General features: G+C 40.3%; 1 protein-coding gene across 2 annotated transcripts in view; it reads right to left on the bottom strand.

Annotated features, from left to right (window-relative positions):
• LOC117416314 (leucine-rich repeats and immunoglobulin-like domains protein 2) overlaps window positions 1-25,517 on the bottom strand; it is a 43,005-nt gene that overhangs the window by 4,475 nt on the left and 13,013 nt on the right. For both annotated transcript variants that reach the window (XM_034027424.3, XM_059004732.1), the window contains 7 exons: window positions 25,144-25,215; window positions 24,855-24,923; window positions 24,221-24,384; window positions 13,366-13,686; window positions 12,079-12,360; window positions 428-877; window positions 40-192 (listed from right to left, as the gene is read on the bottom strand). In XM_034027424.3, coding sequence (XP_033883315.3) covers window positions 40-192; window positions 428-877; window positions 12,079-12,360; window positions 13,366-13,686; window positions 24,221-24,384; window positions 24,855-24,923; window positions 25,144-25,215 — 1,511 coding nt within the window. The remainder of the gene's footprint in view (window positions 1-39; window positions 193-427; window positions 878-12,078; window positions 12,361-13,365; window positions 13,687-24,220; window positions 24,385-24,854; window positions 24,924-25,143; window positions 25,216-25,517) is intronic.

Raw genomic sequence — 25,517 nt, 5'->3', positions numbered from 1 at the left:
TGTCATTACCCTCATTTTGGAGAGGGGGTTACATCTTACCATCTGTTCCTTTGTGGACATAGCCATTAGATGAAGGAGGCATTAGCTGCTGGTGACTCCCGGCTTCAGAGTTACTATAGACTTCCTGTGGCTCTGATAGTGTTCCTTGAGAGGACAGATAACTGGGAATGTCACCTGGCAAATTCATGTCATCTAAAAAAACAAGCAAATACACACATTTAAATACAGTTGCACAAGTATACAAGTGTAAGTTGCTGTTTGCGATTTTATAACTAAAGTCTTTTAAAATACAATGACTGGCTCTCAATGACAATAAGAACATCTCAACTCTAGCCCTTTAGAAGTTGTGCAGGATTACAGCCTCACTAACTTTGCCAATTGTGTTTCTTCCATAATTGGAAAGTTGCTATTATAATATTTAAATTACCTGTGTTACTAATGCTATAATCTTCACTTTTCCTTCTCATGTGATAAATGACAATAACCCAGACAAGAGAGGTGCCCACTACGCAGCACACAACCACGATGATGACGATTCCCACAGTTGTCCAGCCATCCTCTTCATAACCACTGCTGCCCTGAGCAGGATCACAGTTTGGAGAAGGAACAATGTTTAAGAAGATGTGGCCCCGCTCTGTACCCAACGTATTTGACATGATGCAAGTGTATTTCCCAGCATCCCCCGGACCAGTGTCTACAATGATCAGCAGCTGGTTGGCTGCAGCAAAGAAATGGCGTTCCGTAACCACCAAGGGGCCGTCGTCTTTCGTCCAGTTCAGTCGAGGAGGGGGGCTGCCGCCAGCTATACACTGCAACACTGCCGTCTCCCCTCTGGCTACCACTCGATCTTCCAAGGGTCTGACAAAAGAGGGAGTTTCTGTAAGGAAATAAAAGAGTGTTCTCAAAAACCACTTTAATAAATAAAGAAATAGCAATAGTCAGTTTCACAAAACCCAACCTCATTTACTGTGCGTTTTGATTCAATAAAACAAACAGTCACAGTAATACTAGTATCAAAACACAAGCAGAGATAGGGGCAGGTGTAGCCAACAACCAGAACCCTTATTGTGTTGCAATCAATTGTAACTTCTAAAATACAAAATATAATGATAATAAAATCCAAACACGTCAGCCTGGGGAAAGAAATGGAGCTCCTCGCAACCCCCTGCAGGTGAGGCAGGACAAGTCATGCACATGCCTACGCTTTGTGGAAGTAGTTGTCAGCGTATATCATATTCTAGATCAATGGTTGTCAGCGTATATCATATTCTAGATCAATGGTTGTCAGTGGGTAGATGCAGAGTCTGCGTCATAGGATGACGTACTCCCTAGCAAACGCATGGACGCCATTCCACGGAGGAGAAACTAGATTTTTGCCACAATGTTATCGTTTATGTCCGACTGAGAAACCTGTTTTTACCTTTCAAAACGTTAAAATGGCCTACGATTGTGTGGATATAATTAGTGCTGTTTTTATTCTTCTTTCAAAAAATAGCATAAATATTAGATTCGTAGCCTACTGCACAGTAGTCCTTTCTGCACGTGAGTTGTATTGCATTATTTGTAGTCAAAATAATATAGGCTACTTATTGATTACTAAAAAAGGCTATGCTAATAACATGCATCATCTCACATTTTATATATTCTAATAAACTTTACTGTGATCATGTGATTGTGGAGTTTTGCTTTTGTTGCGTTGTTCTGATATATCTGGTTGTTGCACTATTAAAAGGTGCCTAGTTTAACTGCTGTGAGGTGTTACATGTAATGGCATTTGAATTAAAATGACATCACAGTACAGTATTTTACTGTCAGGACTACCACTGCATTTAAGCATCTATGGCTTACTTATTTTCTGTTGTGATGCAAATCTCACATTTTTTCATTAAGTGGAGATGCAAAGCTCTACAACCCCCCCCCCCCCCCCCTCCTCACCGCGCCGCAATCCCACTCCCTCTACATGCATATCACACAAATACACTGCTGTATGTATTCAATGAATGTGTATTCACTTTATTGAAACGCATTTTCACTAACAGAGAACACAAAAAAGCATACCTGCACAATGCAGTGACACAGTCACGTTTGATTACAAACAATGCAGTGTTTCCTGCATCATTGCACGATCCATGCTGCGTACGTGCCTAATCACGAGATGTGATCAAATTCAAATTCAGCTTTTATTGGCTGTACACGTTATTGCACTTGATCAAGTACTGTATTGCATCCACTTGTAAGAATCAAGCAATCCGCTTATAAGAATCATTTCGGGGCAAATTGACTGCTTGATTCTTACAAGCAGATTATTTTACATTGGTTGGTATAGGAATAATCTGGTCCCAGTGGTTTTGATCACTATATGCGGTTGATTCTTATATCCGTGATTCTTATAAACGAACTGCACTGTGTGTGTGTATATATATATATATTATATATATATATATATATATATAAAATTAAATCGCGATTCATCTCATGATGCGTGATTAATCGCATTTTTTAAATAACTAGAATAAAACTGTTAATTTCAGAATATTCAAAGATAAACAGCAACAGCAACTCAAATTAAGATTTATTTCAAAAAGACAAAGCAATCAGGTCAATCTATATTTGTTTATTAAGGAGTTTGTAAACTCCTTTTATTGGAACTTCAATTTTCATAAGCTTAACTTAAAATTGTGCGGTACGTTTTTAAACATGTTTCTTCACTTGCAGTGAAAATCAAAGCTAGATATATTTTTGAAATACAAAATGAAAAGAGCCCAAATTAAATTGTTATATTCAAAATGTGTTCAGTTTTGGCTTTTCTGCAATATTTAAATAAATAAAATACAAAAAAAACCCTTATAGGCAATCTGTTCAATCGGCTTTGTTCCTACCCAGCCAGTTGTTGAGGCAGACCAGCCTTTTGACGTTTTCAGGTGATAATGCTGCTCTTTTCTTCTGTACAACATTGCCTGAGAGTGAGAAAAGCCTTTCGCAGGCTAATCTCGTGCGTACCAGCATGCTTTGACCACCACTTCAATGGGCATTCGTCCATGCTTATACTGGGTTCAGCTTTGTAACGATCCAAAGCAGTGCTGATTGAAGAGTTGTCATCATCATCATCAGAGTCAGATGTTATTAGAATTAGATGCATCATCTTCTTGGCAGCTCACATTCTGTGGTTTGTGTAACAGGCTGCTCCGCGATTACTGACAAAACCGCATCAACTGTCTCCCACACCTCACCCCTTTCAGATTTTGGAAGGCACTTCAGGTCCTTGAACCATGGGTCGAGTGCTGTAGCCAATTTTAGCCATGCGACATTTCCACTTTCCTTGCATTTTTAGGTCTGCAGTGAATGTCGTCTTGAACCGTGCAACATATGCTGGGTCATCATCTGAGTCTGACATAATGCGACATAAATGACACAACGCAGGCAGAACCACATAACAAGACACGTAATGTTCTCCTCCCAAAAACTCAGTCACATACCTGCAAGGTACTATATAGAGCAAAACATTAGGTCTTTAATAGAAGTTAGACAGATACTAATATAAATCGAACGTACAGTTGATTGTGATCATGTATTTAATCTGTTATTGCTTGTACATAACAAAATAGGACAATTTCTGTCCGATCCTCATTTGCTAGAAACGTAGCGTTAGCTGAATATTGTCCTACCTGCAGAGTTCTAGTAGTGCCTCAAGCTTTTGAAGTTTGTCCAATTCACCAGCAGTTAGCATTGCCAGATTGTGTTTTTGAAGAGTTTTTTTAATTTTTTTTTTTTTATAAATTTAGTCGTTGCCAATTATTTTTATTATTTTCTCCCAATTTAGAATGGCCAATTATTTTTTAAGCTCAGCTCACCGCTACCACCCCTGCGCTGGCTCGGGAGGGCGAAGATGAACACACGCTGTCCTCCGAAGCGTGTGCCGTCAGCCGACCGCTTTTTTTTCACACTGCGGACTCACCATGCAGCCACCCAAGAGCTACAGGGTCAGAGGACAACACAGCTCTCGGGCAGCTTACCGGCAAGCCCGCAGGCGCCTGGCCAGACTACAGGGGTCGCTGGTGCGTGGTGAGCCGAGGACACCCTGGCCGACCTAACCCTCTCCAAACCCCCCACCCCCACGGGCGACGCTCAGCCAATTGTGCACCACCCTCTGGGAGCTCCCGTCCACGGTCGGCTGTGGAATAGCCTGGACGAACTCGCGACGTCCAGACTATACAGCACATCCTGCACTCCACGTGGAGTGCCTTTGCTGGATGTGCCACTCGGGAGCCCCTGTTTTTGAAGAGTTAATGCGGCACTGATGGCGGTGTGGTTTCTCAGCAGTCGCCGAACCATTTCTAATGTGGAGCTCCATCTTAGAAACATCTTGCACTAGAGGTTCTTGTTTTTGCCTTCTTGAGGCTTGTTCTTTTTTCAGTTCTGCACTGTTTGTCGGACTGTGTTTGAAATGGCCAACTATTTTTTCTGCATTTTGCTAGTGCTACGTCAAATCCGCCACCATTTAGTGCCACCGAAACTGATCGTTGCAGGCTGTGGGCAGAGCATGGCAGGTGTTCAAATGGCTTAAGTCTGGCTGCTGCTATCATATTACGTGCATGAAGGTCGTGTATTCGTGATGCAATTGTGCTTCGGGAAGGTAAGGTATATGTCTGACAGGATGATGCTATCTGAATAACATCTCCTAAACCTGGGTCATTCACAATGTTGAGTGGCCTGCAATCGGTAGCTAGCCACTTAGCAATAGCCAAAGTTAAATTGTCGCATTTTGCGGTATTCATGGGTTTGCAGCGACTCTTGTATTCTAATATTGTGCTTTGATGAAATGGACCAGTTTTGGAAGAACTGTCGCTGTCCGCCTGGTTGCCAGTAAAAGCATGCTTGGCACGAATGTGGTACTGGAGACTTGACGTACTGCGATGGTATTGGAATTCCGCCTGACAGTAGTTGCAAGTAACTTTCTTTTTATCGAAAGACCCATCGGGAATTTTTTTAAAACTAAACTGCCCGTTCAAAAGTCTTGCACTTTGACTGGTTTCGGCCATTAAAAAATTACTATTTTCACTTCAGTTGGGCCTAGCTAGAGCAAGAACATAGCTATGTGGTTGTTGCATACAAGCTCTCAAACTGCTCTCAGCAAAATATCTATGGCACGCTAAGAGGTTCAAAATATTGATCTAAAATGAACTGTAGTTGCGCGATTAACGGCGTTAAAAAAAGTAACGCTTTAATTGATTTTATATTAATCACATGCGTTAACGCGTTAATTTTGACAGCCCTAATATATATAAGAACATAAGAAAGTTTACAAACGAGAGGAGGCCATTCAGCCCATCTTGCTCGTTTGGTTGTTAGTTGCTTATTGATCCCAGAATCTCATCAAGCAGCTTATTGAAGATTCCCAGGGTGTCAGCTTCAACAACACTGCTGGGGAGTTGGTTCCAGACCCTCACAATTCTCTGTGTAAAAAAGTGCCTACTATTTTCTGTTCTGAATGCCCCTTCATCTAATCTCCATTGACATGCCTTTTAAACCAGGGATAATTCTGGTTGCTCTTCTTTGCACTCTTTCTAAAACAGCAATATCCTTTTTGTAACGAGGTGACCAGAACTGAACACAATATTCTAGGTGAGGTCTTACTAATGCATTGTAAAGTTTTAACATTACTTCCCTTGATTTAAATTCAACACTTCTCACAATATATCCGAGCATCTTGTTGGCCTTTTTTATAGCGTCCCCACATTGTCTCGATGAAGACATTTCTGAGTCAACATAAACTCCTAGGTCTTTTTCATAGATTCCTTCTTCAATTTCAGTATCTCCCATATGATATTTATCATTTGCAATCTCCCTTTGATGAATTCCACCAGGTAAGTATCACGGTTGCTTGTACTTTTGTAATCCACCAGGATATGTCTGGTAATTGTATTTGTATTCCTTTGCAGGCAAGTAACTCTGGGTAAGTACAATTTGATTTCAAGTACACAGTCCCTTGGTTAGAACCTTTTGTCATTATCAGGTTCATTGTTCGCCATCTGCTGGTGGACACACTGAATGGCAGGCAGCCATGCAGCTTCCTGACTGGCTTTGTAACCAAGGCCCTGTCTAAATCACAATTTCAAGGGCTGCGCGGAAATAGTGAAATTAGCCCAATACTCCGATTTTTACAATATTCTTAGAAATAAAAATACATTTCATAATTATTTGTATTTTATACAAAAAAAAAAAAAATCACATTAACGAAACAATACAGCTCTTCTGTGTGCCTGTGTGTAACATTCGCCACGCACACAGCGTTGTGCAGTGATTGTCACAGGAAATTAAAATACTACACACTCTAAACAAGAAAACTGAAGTTTCTAAAAATGCTAAAAATGTGTCTGCAGCAGACCACGTAAAGCAGTATCCAGCAGGAGTTTTACACAGCGATGGAGGTAAGCTCTTCTGTACGTCCTGCAATGTTACTGTAGATCACTACCGAGAATCAGCTGTTGACAGACATTTAGATTCAAGTATTCTCTGAAAGAGAAAGGTGGAAATCCAGAGCAGTACTGTGACTGTTTTACTTGCAAAGAAACAAAACAAACGGTGACTTCCATGTTCCAAAAGTCCACTGAAAACCGTGAAGCACGAAACATGTTACATTGACCTGACAGGCGTTTGTTTGCGCAAATATCCCTCTTGAAAAATTGGACAACCAAAAGTTACGTAAATTCTTCAGACTGAGTGTAGCAAATGGTGGAGTGATTCCTTCATCAACCCAGCCGAGACATGAATACTTACGGAATTGGTAAAACTGGTTGCTTGTCAGTGGTCACTGACGAGTCAACTGATGCCCAAGATCAGTATGTGTTACACACTATATATTTGTTTTGCAAGGCCTAAATGGTGACCTGATGACCAAGGCACCTGATGTACTAGACCTGAAAGCTGTCCTTGCAGATTCACTTTACCTACAGGCTGTTAATTACAACAACGTTTCACAAGCTACTGTAAAGTGCTTGAATAACTTACGTTGATTTTGATGATGTCAGTGCATTTCTCTCTATATTTGACTTTATAATAACATCAAATATAAAATAATAATAATAATAATCTGTACACATAATTTATAACATTGTTCCTTGCACATTCCGCGAAATATGATACTTTACCCACGACACTGCCGTGAATTTTAAAAAAATGTCTTCGATTTTCACAGGGCCTTATTTATAACACCATGACAACTAAAAAGTAAAATAACACAGTCCGTGTCGTGTGTTGTTTTTTTTCTGGTTTGTTTCTCTTCTTGAACACACAGTTCATAGAAACCATGTCTGGTTTAAAATCCAGATGTTAAGGCCGTTTTGTAATACACAGTCCATACCATACAAGGCTGTTTTATTATACAGTCCAGGCAATCCAAGGCAGTTTTGCACTACACACAGTCTATGCAGTTTCACAAGGGTAATTTTTCAAAAGTGCTTCCACACAGGTTACACAAAATATTATCAATGTCGTTTTAATAGTACTAAGTTTGGCATATATTCCATGAAGGTTAATAGCGTTCACTTTCCTTGTGCAAATCGCACAGTTTGTTCCCTTATATACAAGGACTTAGTTGGGCATGCACAGTAGAAATGCCTCCCCCCACACAACAGGTAAGCAGGTGAGTATTTAACAAGTGTCGATACCATTTAATGGTACTCTTCAAACAGGTATACACGGCACACAGTTTAAAATTTACAACAATTGTTCAAGCCGAACAATGGAATGTATGGGTTTCTACTCACATTCAGAGCCAAGCGCTTTCATTTGCTTTAGTATAGGCTTCGTCATTCACTGGATACACTTTTTAGTTTCTCTCCGGCAAGACAATAATTTCCATAACCTTCACATTAAAGTCGACCCACACTTACAATCACTGTTTCGCTTCCTCCCGTTCTGCTACCAAACCGTCCTTGTTTGGTACAGCTCCAGTCTACTCTCCGCTGAAGCTACCACTGCACTTCTTTTATATCCCATGATCCCTGCTGCTGCGCTGCTGCTACCACTGACAAGGGTCTTTGTTTTGTTTACGAGGATAGCTATCAGTATCCCCACGTTTCTGATACCTTTTCCTTGTATAAAACTGACCATTTGTCAACTATATATATATGTGCCTTGCAAAAGTATTCAGACCCCTGACCAATTCTCTCATATTACTGAATTACAAATGGTACATTGAAATAGTTCGTTCTGTTTGATATTTTATTTTAAAACACTGAAACTCAAAATCCATTATTGTAAGGTGACACTGGTTTTATGTTGGGAAATATTTTTAAGAAAAATAAAAAACTGAAATATCTTGCTTGCATAAGTATTCAACCCCCACATATTAATATTTGGTAGAGCCACCTTTCGCTGCAATAACAGCTTTAAGTCTTTTGGGGTATGTACCAGCTTTGCAGACAGTGTCGGAGTGATTTTGGCCCATTCTTCTTGGCAGATTTGCTCCAGGTTGTTCAGGTTGGTTGGATGACGTTGTGGACCGCAATTTTCAAATAGTGCCACAGATTCTCAATGGGATTGAGATCAGGACTTTGACTGGGCCACTGTAGGACATTCACCTTTTTGTTCTTGAGCCACTCCAATGTTGCTTTGGCCTTGTGCTTGGGATCATTGTCCTGCTGAAAGGTGAATTTCCTCCCAAGCTCCAGTTTTTTAGCGGACCAAAGCAGGTTCTCTTGCAGTATTTGCCTGTATTTTGCTCCATCCATTCTTCCTTCAATTTTAACAAGATGCCCAGTCCCTGCTGATGAGAAGCATCCCCACAGCATGATGCTGCCACCACCATACTTCACTGTAGGGAAGGTGTGTCTTGAGGCATGGGCAGTGTTAGGTTTGCACCACATATAGTGCTTTGAGTTTTGGCCAAAAAGCTCTATCTTGGTCTCATCTGACCACAAAACCTTTTCCCACAACTCCAGACGTGCTTTCAGATGGTACTTTTTGAGTAACAGCTTCTTTCTTGCCACCCTCCCATACAGGCCAGTGTTATGCAGAGCTCTTGATATGGGTGACTGGTGCACCATTACTCCACTCCCAGCCACTGAACTCTGTAGCTCCTTCAAAGTGATTGTTGGCCTCTCTATGGCTTCTCTCACAAGTCTCCTTGTTTGAGCGCTGAGTTTTGAGGGACGGCCTTCTCTTGGCAGTGCCTGGGTGGTGTGATGCAGCTTTCACTTTCACTGGGATATCCAAACACTTGGATATTATTTTGTACCCTTTCCCTAATCTATGCATTTGTATTACTTTATCTCTAACTTCTGTAAAATGCTCTTTGGTCTTCATTTTCCTTCAGATTCACAGCCTGACCAATGATCCTTCCAACAGTGGGGTTTTTATCCAGAAAATGTGACAGCAACTTTAATGGTTCACAGGTGGAGGCCAATGGTAAGGTAATTGTGTCCTCATTAGGGCAGTTTCTTTCATCGGTGTAAACTGGGATCTTCCACAGCACAGGGGTTGAATACTTATGCAAGCAAGATATTTCAGTTTTTTTATTTTTCTTAAAAATATTTCCCAACATAAAACCAATGTCACCTTACAATAATTGATTTTGAGTTTCAGTGTTTTAAAATGAAATATCAAACAGAACGAAATTTCAATGTATCATTTGTAATTCAGTAATATGAGAGAATTGGTCAGGGGTCTGAATACTTTTGCAAGGCACTGTATATATAGGAAAGGCCATTCAAAATGATCTAGACAGCATTCAGAACTGGGCAGACACATGGCAAATGACATTTAATAGAGAAAAGTGTAAAGTACTGCTTTTCAGATGTTTATTTATTTACATTTTCTTGTTTTGATTCTTAAAATAAATGGTTCATATATATATATATATATATATATATATATATATATATATATATATATATATATATATATATATATATATATATATATATATATATAGGACTGCACAATTCAGAGCTGTGCGCAGCAGAATTTCAGGATGTTGTTTTGGTAGGCAGAATTGTAGCGATATGTACCACAATGCGTGACATATTACTTTAGGCATTAGTGAAAATGAATTTGACAGTGACGATGTGCTGCGCACACTTTGCAACTCGGGATCAACAAAGCTTTGAAAATTGCTTCTACGGATAATCTGTCACACTGCCGTAAAATTGCTTCTATTGATGATCTTCTGTCACACTGCCGTAAAATTGCCAGTCATTTCAAAACACAGCCCAGCCAACCAAGTGGAACTTTGTGCAAATGAAACAGTTGGGACTTAGCCTTAGGACTGGAACAGGACGTTATCACACGGTGGAATAGTGCGTTTAAGCTGGTCAACAGTCTACTTCAGGTAAAAGAGGTAGTGCAGGGTACATTAGAATCAAGAGAAACAGTGTTGAAAAACAAAATGAATTGCCATAAATGTGATTCTTCTATGGTCCTAACCCTAACCCTAATGGTAAGGTAGGTGTGTGTGTGTGAGTGTGAGTGTGAGTGTGAGTGTGTGAGAGTGAGTTGGAATTAAGAACTTATTTAAAATCATAAGCTCAGTATTCAAATTCTCTCAGCTGGCCCGTTGCTAAAAAGCCTGGTCTGTCTTTCTACACCTGTGCCTTAAAATGGCTGAAATAATTTCAGATTTCTATTGTTGTTTTGATTTGGACTCGGATTTCCTGGAGAACAAGTTTAGTCAAGAAATGCCAGATACCGATCTGACTGTATCTGACTTACCCAAACAGCCTGTAGCCCCTTCATTAATACTGGTAACGGTAGCAAACAGAGCTTAGTCAAGAAATGCCAGTTACCAATCTGACTGTGTCTGTCTTATCTGAGAAGCCTGTAGCCCCTTCATTAAAACCAGTAAAGGTAGGAAACAGAGAGGATGTAAACTAACAGACTGAGCTCAAGGTTCTATCTAAAGACGGTAGCGATGAGGCCATAAAGAGGGTTTGAAATGCCACCCACTCCTGGTCCAGGCCTTGGTACTCTCCCGCCTAAACTACTGCAACTCCCTCCTGGCTGGCCTCCCTACGTCTGCCACCCGTCCACTCCAGCTCATCCAGAACTCCGCTGCCCGCCTGGTGTTCTCTCTGCCTCGCTTCTCCCACGCAACTCCACTACTCCGCTCACTCCACTGGCTACCGATCACCGCTCGCATCCAGTTCAAGACTCTTGTACTAGCCTACAGATGCCTTGACCAGACTGCACCCAGCTACCTCCAGACCCTCATCTCTCCCTACACCCCCACTCGACCTCTCCGCTCTGCCTGCACTAGAAGACTGGCTCTACCTCCTCTACGCGCCCCTGCCTCCAGAGCCCGCTCCTTCTCCACCCTCGCTCCGCAGTGGTGGAATGACCTACCTACAGATGTCAGGACCGCCCAGTCCCTGACCACATTCCGGCGCCTCCTTAAGACTCACCTCTTCAGACAGCACCTGTAGAACTCCTCTGTTTTTCGCCTGGGACACTATCACCCTTACTTAATTGCGCTTTATTTGCTCTTATCTGCCCCCTATTTTACTGCATTTAATCCTGTACTTCAGATTACTGTAATCTGCCAAGTGTTTAATCTGTAGTATTTTGTAGTTAATCATATCTTGATGTAACTATCACTGTCACTGTTATCTGCTGTAGTATTGAATTGTATTTTGTCACACTTCTACTTGCTTGAACCAAATAATAATAATAATAAATGAATCCGCGTCGAAGCACAGTCTGTTGTCAATGAAAGTAAAGATCCGCCAGGTAAAATAATCCCTCAATTCATTGATTTAATATTTAAAAAAATATACACATTTGATTGCTATTTATTTTAAATATATCCTTGTGGTACAAACAGAATACCAAATACATAGAGGATACTAAATGATCTTTCTTGATATATGTTTTTTACTCCCCTTAGGAGTATGTCCTTACATAAACCACTCGCCCCTGTCGGGTTTGTTATTTACTGGGACATCCTCCTGTGGTGAATAAAAATTGTATACCAGTATCCTCTATATATATCCTCTCTGGCTTTGTGAAAGACGGCACTGTAACGGCTGGCCCTGTAGGAGAAGGAATATTGCAAAAGAGTTTCTAACAGCAAGTCTTTCTTACCTAACACTGTTAGTGTTGCATTAGCATGCGTGCTTCCCGCTGTATTCTGTGCTGTGCAGCTGTAGACGCCCATGTCTTCAATCTTGGCATTTGCGATGAAGAAAACATCATCTTCTGGCATGACATGCATGCGTCGCTCCCGCGCAGCTGGGAAGTCTGTGCCGCCGTCTTTCTGCCAGGCGATCTGAGGAGGGGGGTGCCCCTCTGCTGCACACTCCAGGCGAGCCATAGCCCCAGTCCGAATGGTGAGGTCCATCGGCGTTTTCACGAAGGAGGGCAGCTCTGTGTTGAGGACAATTCAACTTTCAGGGACTCCAAACAATAGTCACCCCCAACACTGAAACCTACTGCATTTACAATTAAAAGCCAGCTCTATTGGTGAGAAATACAGCCCGTGTTTATTAATACAGGTGCACTCCACTTATAACGGATCCTGTTAGAACAGAGTTCTATTTACAACATATTCAACATGGGTTTTAATGGGGAATTAATCTGGTTAACACAGACTCTCTTATAACGAATATACTGTTTAATACGTACAGTTTTCCTGTTCCACAGGCCGAACTTTTGTGTTTAATACGTACAGTTTAATACATATAGTACCGTTTAATGCATAGTTTTCCTGTTCCACTAGTAAATATTTTGTCCAAATAAGGTACATCCGGGACAATTACTGACGGTCATGGTGGCGTTTGTGATGTCAGGCAGGAAAACAGCTGCCGTTTACTTCTATTCTTCTATGTTTTTGTTGGCACAGCCGCTGTACAGTTTAAAACCTATAACGTATACAATGTTAATTACATGTAGCGAAAATATAAATTTGTAAAATGGTACTACATATTACATTATACGGCCCACAGGGTAAACATTTAAGGTACTTATGTTCGCAGTTATATACAGCATTTCGAATTGTGTTTACGTACTTCGTTAATAAAGTACTGATTTCCATTGCCCCTTGGAGCCCGTTATAAGTGGAGTGCACCTGTATACACATTGGCAAGGCTTCCTGCTAAATAAATAGGGATTAAGAAAAACTTAAGGAAAAAACAAACAAAACACACACACACCAGCTTGACACAAAAAACAGGACTGTTGGTTATAATACTTTAACAACTGAATAAGCAAACCACCCCCCATTCTATCCTGCCCCACAAATGTTTAATTGCAAGAAAGCTAGTCTGCACAATATATTCTGCAGGTGGCACTCTTCAAAACTATTCAAATATGGTTTGAAAATACTTTACATAGTGTATTAAATATTTGTAGTGTATTTTAAAGCCTACTCACCATTCACAGTAAGTTTTGCTCTTTCCGAATAATTGGATCCAAAGTGATTCGTGACAACACACTGGTACCGACCTTCATCGGTAAAATTAACATTAAAAAGATGCAATACAGTGGTGTACTCAATGAGTGCTCCCTCTTGCTCCCTGTATCTGGCAAAGTTTTGGACCACTGCATCATACAAAACTTCACTGTCTTTCCTCCAAGCTGCCGACATCGGTGAATCACTGCTGCTTGCTGCAATGCAAGTTAATGTAATATTCATTCCCTTGAGAGCCACTGTAGTTTCAGGATGTGCAGTGATCTGGGGCTTAGGGAAATCATCTGGTGGAGAAAACACACACACATTTCAATTGCAAACCCGTGTGTACATTCAATTTCTGCTTCTAAAACTCAGTAGAATTTTAAAACACACATCATTATTTTGTTCAGCGCGAACTGTGTGTCTGCATGCATATATTATATATATATATATATATATATATATATATATATATATATATATATATATATATATATATATATATATATAACGAACAAGATGGGCTGGAACATCTCTCTCTAAGACCAGACCTGAGTGTCCACTTAAGATCTTTTAGCATGGAGATCACTCTCCAGCGGAGTAAGGAGTCCATCAAGATCAATATTTATATTATGGGCTGGCTATGTTTGCCTCTTCTAAAATGTAAAAATAAACAGTTAAAGTTAAAGCACAACTATACCAACTACAGCTATTAAGGCTACTATGGGGGCTTTTTCTTTGATTACCTTACAGGAACTGACAGAGCTAGTTCAACATATGAGCGCTACTACATGCTCTCTTGATCCTATTCCTATAAAACTATTAAAATTGTTAATTGGTGTTATTAATACCCACGTTTTAAATATAAATGGTTCACTCTCCTCCGGCATAGTTCCGTCAGCACTTAAGGTAGCTGTGGTAAAGCCTATGCTTAACCCTTTGCGGTCCATTGTCGGACTGGGTCCGACATTGCAATTATTCCTCACAGGTCCTTTGTCGGACTGGGTCCGACATCATTATAGCAACGCAATAAACGGGTGTTTAGTCGTTTTTTCTCCGGAAAAAGCCGAGAAAACCATTCAATTGCCGAGTGGGAGCGACAGGAGCCGAGACAAGTCGGGGGGGAAAAAAAAAAGGCGTATTTCATGAATAGTCATACATGGTATCAGGTATCAGATAATGGGCGTCCATAATAAACAAGCTGGCTAAGTGCGTCAGCGCACTGAGACTATCATGGACATTTGCAGAGCTTTTTTCAGATGTTATAGTAATAAAATAATGACTTGGATCGCATTATTGAGGAGTTTGGTGATAAAACGAGTGATCCGGAGATGATCGATCGGTATGTACGACTATTATTATTATTATTTATTTCTTACATAGCTGAACACTATAGCAAACGAAAGGGTGGGGCGGGGCTGGAGATGCCTAGTGTGTGCTTTGTTGATATGCAGGGCCATTTAAACCCGTTTGACTGTGAAAAAAAATACTTTTAAACAGCGCGTATAAAATTAACTGCGCGTGTGAAAATTAATTAGACCTGGCGTGCCTGACGCACAGTTAATAAATGGACCGCAAAGGGTTAAGAAACACAATTTGGACCCTAAAGTCCTCAATAACTATAGGCCAAGCTCCAACCTACCATTTTTAGATAAGGTTCTAGAGAGAGTTCTTGCAATTCAATTACAAACAATTCTAACTCTTAATGGTATATTAGAGAAGTTTCTGGTTTTCATGCTGCACATAGCACAAAGCCAGGAATTTCTTCTGCCTGTGTGTTATTAGCTACTTGCCTTACAGACATCAAGCACTGGATGTCACAGAATTGTCTAATGTTGAATTCAGATAAAACATGCTAGTGGGCTCACAGAACCAACTAAAATGAAATATGGGATTTCATGAGCTCGACCCTTGTAGTCTCTCATCAAAACAAACTAGAAATTAAGAGTTCGGGGGTCATCTTTGATCCTGATCTATCATTTGAGACTCCTATTGTATTATTACTTGTACTGTGATTCTTGAAATGTATTTTTGTTCACGACTGTAAGTTGCGTCTGCTAAGAAATAAATAATAAAGTATATTTTTATCATTTGAGAAATATAGCCAAACTTAGACCAATTATTTCTGTATCCGATGCAGAGAGACTAATACATGCCTTGGGTTTCATCTAGAATTGATATTGCAATGCACTTTTTTCTGATGTCCCAAAACGTGTGGTATCCCGCTTGCAGCTTGTTCAGAATACCGCCGTTAAAATTCTGACTAAAACCAGAAAAAGTGAACATATTACTATCAGCCAAGCCACTTCTATCGAGGTGTCACTAACTTTAACAAGCAATTAACCAATTGACGTTAAGGAAAGCAGCTGTGGATTTTTCGTGGGCGTGCATACATGCGGGAACTCGTGACATCTAGTGGTCAACCCATTACACTGCAGCCAGGGAACAAGCTCTTATCATTCACATACTAAGTCTGATTTTGCACCACAGTAATCATATCAGTCCGCTTTTAAGAATCATGCTTACAATAATCAAAACACCCGGGACGGATGTGATTCTTATAAACTGATATTTTCAATAGACTTTACATTCATAATATTTTTGACTTGTGAGTTTGTGTTTCTGTACTTTAAACATTTGCCTTGAAACACGTACGACAAAAAGGTTTCAGACCAAATAGGCTGGCCTGTTTCAGATTGCTCCACATTCATTCCAAAATACTACCAGATGACCGTTTTTTGTATTTTTTTCATAAGTTTTAGTTTGTCCCCATCCTGAAAATGTGTGGCTCCCATTTATTTATTTATTGTGTGTATATATATTACACACACTTGTAGTCAAAAGTGTACAATGGAAATTTAGAATTTCTAGAAATTTCACAAAAAATAACATTTTAGGAAAAATCTTTGAGCAAAAGTTTTTTGCTTTTGTGGGTGAAGAAAAAGTTTTTGATTTCAGCAAATTTTTTGCAAAACTCCAAAAATGCTAATTCAAAAGTATTCATACCCTGACAAGGAATAACAACATCTTTTATATGATTAGGACATTTGTCAATGAGCTTTTGGCATGATTCTTTAGTAATTTTTGACCATTCTTCAAATTGTTCCAGTTCATTCAAATTCTGAAGACTTCTCTTGTGCACAGTCTTCAATTCATATCAAAGATTTTCAATCAGATTTAGATTGAGACTTTGACTAGGTCATTCCAGAACCTTGATTTTATTCTTCTTTAGCCATTCTGAAGTAGATTTTGATTCTGAAGTGTGCTTTGGATCACTGTCATGTTGGAACGTCCAGTTGCACTTTAAATCAAGTTTTGTAGTGGATGGTTTCTGCCTGAGGTCTTCAGATAGCTCTTTACTTTTTCCCATATTGACTTATTGGTAATGACAGCAATTATCCTATGCCTAACCCTTTTACTCTCCAAGAATGTTCACCTACAATCCAGAATTTTCTAGAATTAGGTTCTGCATCATCATATTGAAATTTCTAGCACCTCGGGGACAATACTATCATAGTATCAAAGGGTATGAACACTTTAATAATTGTAGACATCTATTTCTTGTAACTTTTTTTCCTCATCCAGAAAAGCAAAACTTTTGCTACAAAATATTTTTCCTAAAATTCTTTTTTGAGAAATTTCTAGAAATTACACATTTCCATTGGGGTATGTAAACATTTGACAGACATATATATATATATATATATATATATATATATATATATATATATATATATACACACACACACACACACACACACACACACACACACACACACACACACACACCCAGCGTAAAAAGCAAAAACAAGAAAAAAGTGCTTTATGACAACCTATATTCACGACAGAGATACGCCTGCGTTACTCCTTTTTTCAAACGATCAATTTAGTTTCCAGATTTGTTGCAACATAAAATTATTTTCATTTTGAATGTATAGTTACACAGTGAACGCTTTTTACTAAGATAGAAGAGTTGAGTTCACTGCGGAGATGGCATCCTGTGCGTACAGGCACGACAGTGTGCATTTATATTATCTTTAGTTTTTTTTTATTTTATTTGCGGTCCAGGGGCCAGGTTCATTATAGCTGAAGGTTCGTTATAATGAAGGCTGTTATAGCGGAGGTGTACTGTATATCGTTAGGTTATTATCATAACCCAGGTTCCCTGAAATAGGAATATTAACCATTACAAAACGGGTGTTTCCCTTTAAGACACCCGAATTAAAAACTCTATACCAAAAGATTCTCACTAGAGCAGGGTGGTGCTGCTGAGGTTCCGCCCCACAACCACAAAACAGCAGCGCGCCATACAAGCATTGCCATTTTCTTCAGAGATTGAGACCATGAACGCCGCGACCCTGAAGTTAATGGTTAATATTCCTATTTCAGGGAACCCGGGTCGTGATAATAACCGAACGTTCCCTTTCAAGTAGGGAATATTAACCATTACAAAATGGGGGAGTATACCCCAGCTGTCGCAAGGATGGCATACAACCCAATTGCAAGCTAGTAACCGCTTGTGTCACAGTAATGTTCCATAATGAAAACATTAAGATGGACCCGCCTCTAATGTTCTATCGTGAGGGTGGACTGGGAAGCTGCCCTCAGTACTCTAGTGCCAAATCCAGGATTCTGTGGGTCCATGACAGACATTCAGTCGATAGAACCTGGCAAACGTATGGGATGAAGCCCAAACCACTGCACTGCTTATTTCCTGAATAGATGCACCCTGGAACAGAGCCCATGAAGTCGCCTGGCCCCTGGTGGAATGGCTGGTGAGCTTCTCGGGCGGGGCAGACTGGCCAGTTCATACACAGTCTGTATCGCGTCTGTTATCCACTTGGATAAATGCTGTTTAGACAGAGCCTGTCCCTGTGACTTAGCTCCATAACAGACAAAAGATTGTTCTGACTGCCTCCAGCTTTTAGTTCTGTCCACATAATACGCTAATGCCTGCACTGGGCAAAGCGTATGGAGCTGGCGCTCCCTGTCAGATTGGAAAGGGGGATGGAAAGCCTCCAATTATTATTATTATTTATTTCTTAGGAGACACCTTTATCCAGGGTGACTTACAATTGTTACAAGATATCACATTATGTTTACATACAACTACCCATTTATACAGCTGGGTTTTTACTGGAGCAATCTAGGTAAAAGTACCTTGCTCAAGGGTACAGCAGCAGTGTCCACTAACTGGTTAATGTGGAAAGCCGAGATTGTTTTCGGCAAAAAAGTGGGGTTAGTACGAAGTGTAACCTTCGTTCTGGCCTCTGAAAAAAGAAATTAGATAAGCTTTCGATATTGAAAATGCTTGCATCTCACTCACCTGCTTAGCAGAGGTGATTGCAAGCAAGAAAGCTGTCCTGAAAGACCAAAAATTCAGCCCAGCTGAATGCATGGGCTCAAATTGAGATTTTGTCAGTACGTTCAAGTACTACATTTAACGTCCAACTAGGAACTAAGTCCTTCACCGGTCCTGTGAGACTTCTCCAGACACAGCGGGAGCATGGCGAGTGGTGGGAAGTCATACAGCAGCTGCCTCTGCCACTGATGTGCCAAGGCATCTAACGCCAATGGGTCCCTGGCTCCTGTTATGGAGAACCAGCAAGTAGTAAAGGCATGACAGCGTCTGTCACTTTTCCAAGCCCCCCCTTTTGATTGATTTATTACCATAAGCCCCGCCCCTAGTGGTTGATTTATGACCTTAAGCCCCGCCCCTTTCCAAGCCTCTGAGTGATTTATGACCCTTATGCTCCTCCCCCTTTTCCCACGCTTTGATTGATTTATGACCCTTAAGCGCCTCCCCTTTTTCTCATGCTTTGAGTGATTTATGGCTCTAAAGCCTCACCCCCTTTTTCCCACGCTTTTGAGTGATTTATGACCCATCCCTTTTTACCGGACATCCGTCAAAAATAGCCCTCCCTAAAAATGGCGTCTGTTGTATTCTTAGTTTATAGACTATTACAAAGAAAAGACAGAAAGAAAGAAAGTAAGTTGTATTGTAGTGCATTGTTTTTTGACTATGTTTGAGACCCTCCGTAACAATAACCAGGAGGTTATTACCATACAGAGAGTCCCTAAACATTTTTTACTATGTTTGAGACCCTCCGTAACAATAACCAGGGGTTATTACCATACAGAGAGTCGCTAAAGATTTTATTACTATGTTCGAGATCCTCCGTAACAATAACCAAGATTATTAACATACAGAGAGTCCCTAAACATGTGAAAGTGTCTCATAATCAGTATATTATACACATATTACACTGAAAATTAACCCATAATAGCAAGTCTCAAATGCGCAGGGCCCTACATTTCGGTTGGATTTCCAGGCCATGGTAGGTAGCTGTGTCAATTCCATAATAAGGGTGAGGCTTTAGAGCCATAAATCACTCAAAGCGTGAGAAAAAGGGGGGGGGCTTAAGGGTCATAAATCAATCACAGTGTGGGAAAAGGGGGAGGAGCTTAAGGGTCAAATCAATCAAAGCGTGGGAAAAGGGGAGGAGTGTGGGGTGTGGGGTCATAAATCAATCAAAAGGGACGGGGCTTGGAAAAGTGACAGACGCTGTCGTGCCTTTACTACTCCAGCAGACAATGGATCGATTCCTGGGAGGCAATATCTATCTCTGCTCTCCTGAACTGCAATACCTTTGAGTGTCACAGGGGCCAGCCTAGCTTCCCTGTGCCTCGAAAGGCATGGAGAGCTAGACAGAGGCCCAACAGCAAAACTTGAACTTGTACACTGTTCCCTAATAGCGAACCACAGATACTCGTGTGCCGGTTTCTATGGAGATATGAAAGTAGGCATCTTAGTGGTCTACTTTGTGGACCAACTGCCTGGCCTGACTTCCTTCGGCTCAGAACAGGTTGACCTGCCTGAGGTCGAGGATTGGTCTGAGGCCACCATCCCGCTTGGGCATGGCGTAGAACCCGCCCTCCTATTGGAGGGGGGTACCATATGAATAGCCCATTTTTGCAGCAGAGCTACTACCTCCTGAGGCACCACAGCGGTGTCCTGTGGGTCCATGACTAATGCTTCAGTCACGCCCGAAAGGGAGGAGGACCATGCTTGAACTGCAGTGAGTAGCCGGTCTGAACAGTAGTAAACACCCAGATGTCTGTGGTGCACTGACGCCAAGTCTCAGAATTAAAATGTTAGAACTTGAAGTTTCTGCACTAACAAGTAACTACGATGTGATAGGTGTTACAGAAACTTGGTTATTCGAGAGTGATGGAGACGAATATAATATTAGTGGGTACACACTGTATAGGAAAGACAGGCAGGACAGAAGAGGTGGAGGGGTAGCGCTATACATAAGAAATAGCCCAGGTGTTAAATATGGACGTTTCCATAAGTTTACATATAATAGAAGTCAGGCTTATTGGTCTGTAGTTACCTGGTTCGGTTTTGTCTCCCTTTTTGTGGATCGGTATTATGTTTGCTATTTTCCAGTCTGTCGGTACAACCCCTGTGTCAAGAGACTGTAGCATGATCTTGGTTAGCAGTTTGTAAATAACTTATTTCATTTCTTTGAGTACTATTGGGAGGATCTCATCTGGCCCAGGGGATTTGTTTATTTTAAGAGCTCCTAGTCCCTTTAACACTTCTGCCTCTGTTATGCTAAAGTTATCTAAAATTGGATAGGAACAGGTCGACATGTGGGGCATGTTGTCCGTGTCCTCCTTTGTAAAAACCTGTGAAAAGTAATCATTTAATATATTTTCTATTTTTTTTTCTTCATCTATGATTTTGACATTTGTGTCTTAGACATTTGACCTCCTCTTTGAATGTTCTCTTGCTGTTATAATATTGGAAAAACATTTTGGAATTGGTTTTAGCCCCCTTAGCAATATTGATTTATATCTCTCTTGGCCTTTCTAACTTCCTTTTTGACTTGTGTTTGCAGTTCCAAGTACTCTTTCTGTGTACTTTGTTTTTGGTCCCTTTTAAACGCTCTGTAAAGTGCCTTTTTTCGCTGAATATTTTTTTAAATTGATCTATTAAACCATTTTGGCCATTTTGTTTTAGATTTAGATTTGTCCACTAAATCTCTGGAATCAACCTGCTTTAATACTACCATAGAATCAACCAGTGCCATCTACAGAACATCATATGTCATGTATACATTTTAAAATTAAAATATATATATATATATATATATATATATATATATTATATATTAGCTGCTCATGTATAGTTTACTTTGAGTTGTTGTGATCACAAGTTTTTGAAGATTTTGATCAATGTGAATTAAAGATCATAAGCAACATAAGAAAGTTTACAAACGAGAGATCATTCAGCCCATCTTGCTCGTTTGGTTGTTAGTAGATTATTGATCCCATAATCTCATCAAGCAGCTTCTTGAAGGATACCAGGGCATCAGCTTCAACAACATTACTGGGGAGTTGGTTCCAGACCCTCACAATTCTCTGTGTAAAAAAGTGCCTCCTATTTTCTGTTCTGAAAGCCCCTTTAACTAATCTCCATTTGTGACCACTGGTCCTTGTTTCTTTTTTCAGGTCAAAAATGTCCCCTGGGTCGATTGTCTTTTAGGATTTTGAATGCTTGAATCAGATCACTGCATAGTCTTCTTTGTTCAAGACTGAATAGATTCAATTCTTTTAGTCTGTCTGCATACAACATGCCTTTTAAACCCGGGATAATTCTGGGTGCTCTTCTTTGCACTCTTTCTAGAGCAGCAACATCCTTTTTGTAATGAGATGACCAGAACTGAATACAATATTCTAGGTGAGGTCTTACTAATGCATTGTAAAGTTTTAACATTACTTCCCTTGATTTAAATTCAACACTTCTCACAATATATCCGAGCATCTTGTTGGCCTTTTTTATAGCTTCCCCACATTGTCTAGATGAAGACATTTCTGAGTCAACATAAACTCCTAGGTCTTTTTCATAGATTCCTTCTTCAATTTCAGTATCTCCCTGTGACAGGTTTGACCGATGGTTTGGTGTAAGATGACAGACTCCAGTCCAGTTTTACAATTTAAGGGCTTGGTTTTTATTTCCCTTTGCCCCAAGCTACCAAACCGCGCTCCAAACAAATAATAATAATAGATCAAATAAACAATAGGGAAGCCGGGATACACAACAATGTGTAACCCAACAAAATAACAAGAAACAGGGGGTTGCAGTCCCAAAATAAACCAACAACAAAACAATAGTCTGTCTTCTTTGTGCAGTCCAAGCACGGGGAAATAAAACTCAGCACTTCCGGGTTGTTGCTCCTCTAGCGTAATCTCGGAGCGTCCCGTTAGTGCTCTAAAGAGACAAGGAGTAGATGGGTTAACAGGACAGTCCAATCCACAAAACGTCCCGTCCTTTAATTCCCTTCCTCTGTTTCTCTATTAGTTAGTTTTAGTTTCAGTTTCTCTCTCTGTCTCTCTCTCTCTCTCTCTCACACGCACTGTACCTTGCCAGAAGGAACAGAACCCCGGGCCACGGCCCCTTTTGTACGCCCCGTCCCGTCCCCATTGGTCAGCGAGGGCAACCGCCGTCAGCCAATGCGTGATTGCCAATGCGTGACTGCCACTGCGCTTCCCGACCAGGTCTGTGACGTTGCGCACCGCGGCTCCGCCTGCTCCTCCTCCCCAGTGCCCTCACCGGTCGGAAGGGAGATCTAAAACAAGAATTCACTCTCTTTTTGTCACACTCCCATATGATATTTATAATGCACATTTTTATTGCCTGCGTGCAGTACTTTACACTTTTCTCTATTAATTGTCACTTGCCATGTGTCTGCCCAGTTCTGAATGCTATTATAGTGATATAGTGATTAGGATATAGTGATATATAATGATATAAATGATATTCAGTTCTGGTCATCTCATTACAAAAAGGATGTTGCTGCTCTAGAAAGAGTGCAAAGAAGAGCAGCCAGAATTATCCCGGGTTTAAAAGGCATGTCATATGCAAACAGGCTAAAATAATTGAATCTATTCAGTCTTGAACAAAGAAGACTATGCGGCGATCTGATTCAAACATTCAAAATCCTAAAAGGTATAGATAGACAATGTCGACCCAGGGGACTTTTGTGACCTGAAAAAAGAAACAAGGACCAGGGGTCACAAATGGAGATTAGATAAAGGGTCATTCAGAACAGAAAATAGCAGGCACTTTTTTACACAGAGAATTGTGAGGGTCTGGAACCAACTCCCCAGTAATGTTGTTGAAGCTGACACCCTGGGATCCTTCAAGAAGCTGCTTGATGAGATTCTGGGGTAAATAAGCTACTAACAACCAAACGAGCAAGATGGGCTGAATGGCCTCCTCTCGTTTGTAAACTTTCTTATGTTCTTATGTTCTTAAAAAGGAGAACCCATTGCCGATGCACTTGGCCTATCTGGAATGTATAAGTCAGAGCTTCATTTACACTTTTTGTTTATGCCCATGCAACTTGTTCCGAGGTAAAAGTAAATCAACAATGACACGTGCGACTGCGTTTAAAAGGAAAGCGAGAGCATCGAGGTCAAAGTGTAAATGTTGCAGATCCAGGTGGCTTTGTTGTTATGACAATGTCAATGTCATCACAGGCACAGCTCTGTTGCATCCTGTCAGACTGTTTACAAACAAGGCAGGCAACGAGGGAAACATGGCCCTATTTACACAGAAGCAAATTGCTCACTCTGTGGCAACAAACACTACTGAACTTCACTTAGTTGCGCGGAATGTTATCTCGTAAATTCTTACTACGAAACTCAATGACGGTAATCATGATAACCGATAGATACGCTATTATAAAAATTAAGTATCATGTGCATTGAACATTTTTATTGCGATTTTATTGAATTTTCGATAACCGCCCGAACACTACTCACCGCAGACCAGATCCTCCACGACGACACTGAGAATGCTCTGTCCTGCTCGCCATGCAGGGTGGGTGCAGCTGCCATTCACAGAACGCTGGAATTTGTTCTCAATCAGCCACTGAGGCAGCCATTTAAGATTGCAGTCACACAGCAAACTACTGGTGTTCAACAGACTGAAAAATTCAATAAATCAGAGCTTTTAACTTTCCATCTATGAAAAACAGACACTGTTTCAGAGGCATTTAAGTCCCACCAACCTGTAAACCACAATAAAGCTCAGTCTGTCTGAAATGTTAGCTACAGTCAAAAACATGAATATCTAGAAAATAATGCTACAAAATGTCAGATTTCATCAAAATCTAACTAGATTAATATAACCAGTGACGAAAGCGCCATAGCCTCTTAAAAATCTTTCAATATATTGTCTTTATACAAACTGTCCAGTTTTACAAACCGATCCGTTTTTATGGATTACTGGAAATGATTTGCTGAAAGAGCAGTTCAACATGTGTTTAGCCATAACAGAATAGGTTTGTATTTTAGAAAAATAAATGCATGTAAAAGTATCTGCAAAAATATCTCAATATATTAACAGGAACTCCCAGAATAACATTAAGTCTGATTATTGTACCATTTTACTTACAGTTCTTTTAGGTTCATCTGTGAAAAGGCATTTGGGTGAATAGACATGATTCCATTTCTAGTCAAGTCCCTGTTGAAAATACAGAAATAAAAAATAAACATGTTTTACTGTCCATCATAAAACCAACTGAACACTTGAGGAAGTGTCTCATAGAACACAGATGGCATCATAGCATCTGTACCCTTGGTATGTCATGGACTTACTTCAATTGTAATAGGAACCAAGAATGGACCAAGCTTACTACTCAAAAGTTTAAAAATAAATGAGGTTTACAGCCTGGGTTACTCACAGATGTTCTAGCGCTTCAAGACCGGAGAATGCTTTATCCGTCACGGATTTAATCCCGTTTCCTTGCAGTATTCTACAAAAGGAAGCATACAATTACATTCAGAACACAAAGACAGAAAAAGAGCCTTTACTACATTCAAACCGTACTGTATTGTAAACAGTAGGCATTAGAATAATTATGAGTGGCAGTGCATTACTGTGGGTCTCATGGAAAATGTTTTGACTGAACCAGGTAAGATTTCATCCTTTATTCTCCCACTGAATGGGTATATACAGTAGTGGTGGCATATCATTCTGGGCAATGAAGCCCATGTACTGTGAATGTACAGACGTGCTCAAATTTGTTGGTACCCCTCCACAAAAAATGAAGAATGC

The sequence above is a fragment of the Acipenser ruthenus genome, chromosome 30 (assembly GCF_902713425.1).
Source record: "Acipenser ruthenus chromosome 30, fAciRut3.2 maternal haplotype, whole genome shotgun sequence".
NCBI classification, from domain to species: Eukaryota; Metazoa; Chordata; class Actinopteri; order Acipenseriformes; family Acipenseridae; genus Acipenser; species Acipenser ruthenus.
The sequence above is the reverse complement of the archived record's forward strand: the minus strand, read 5'-3'. Positions and strand labels throughout refer to the sequence as shown.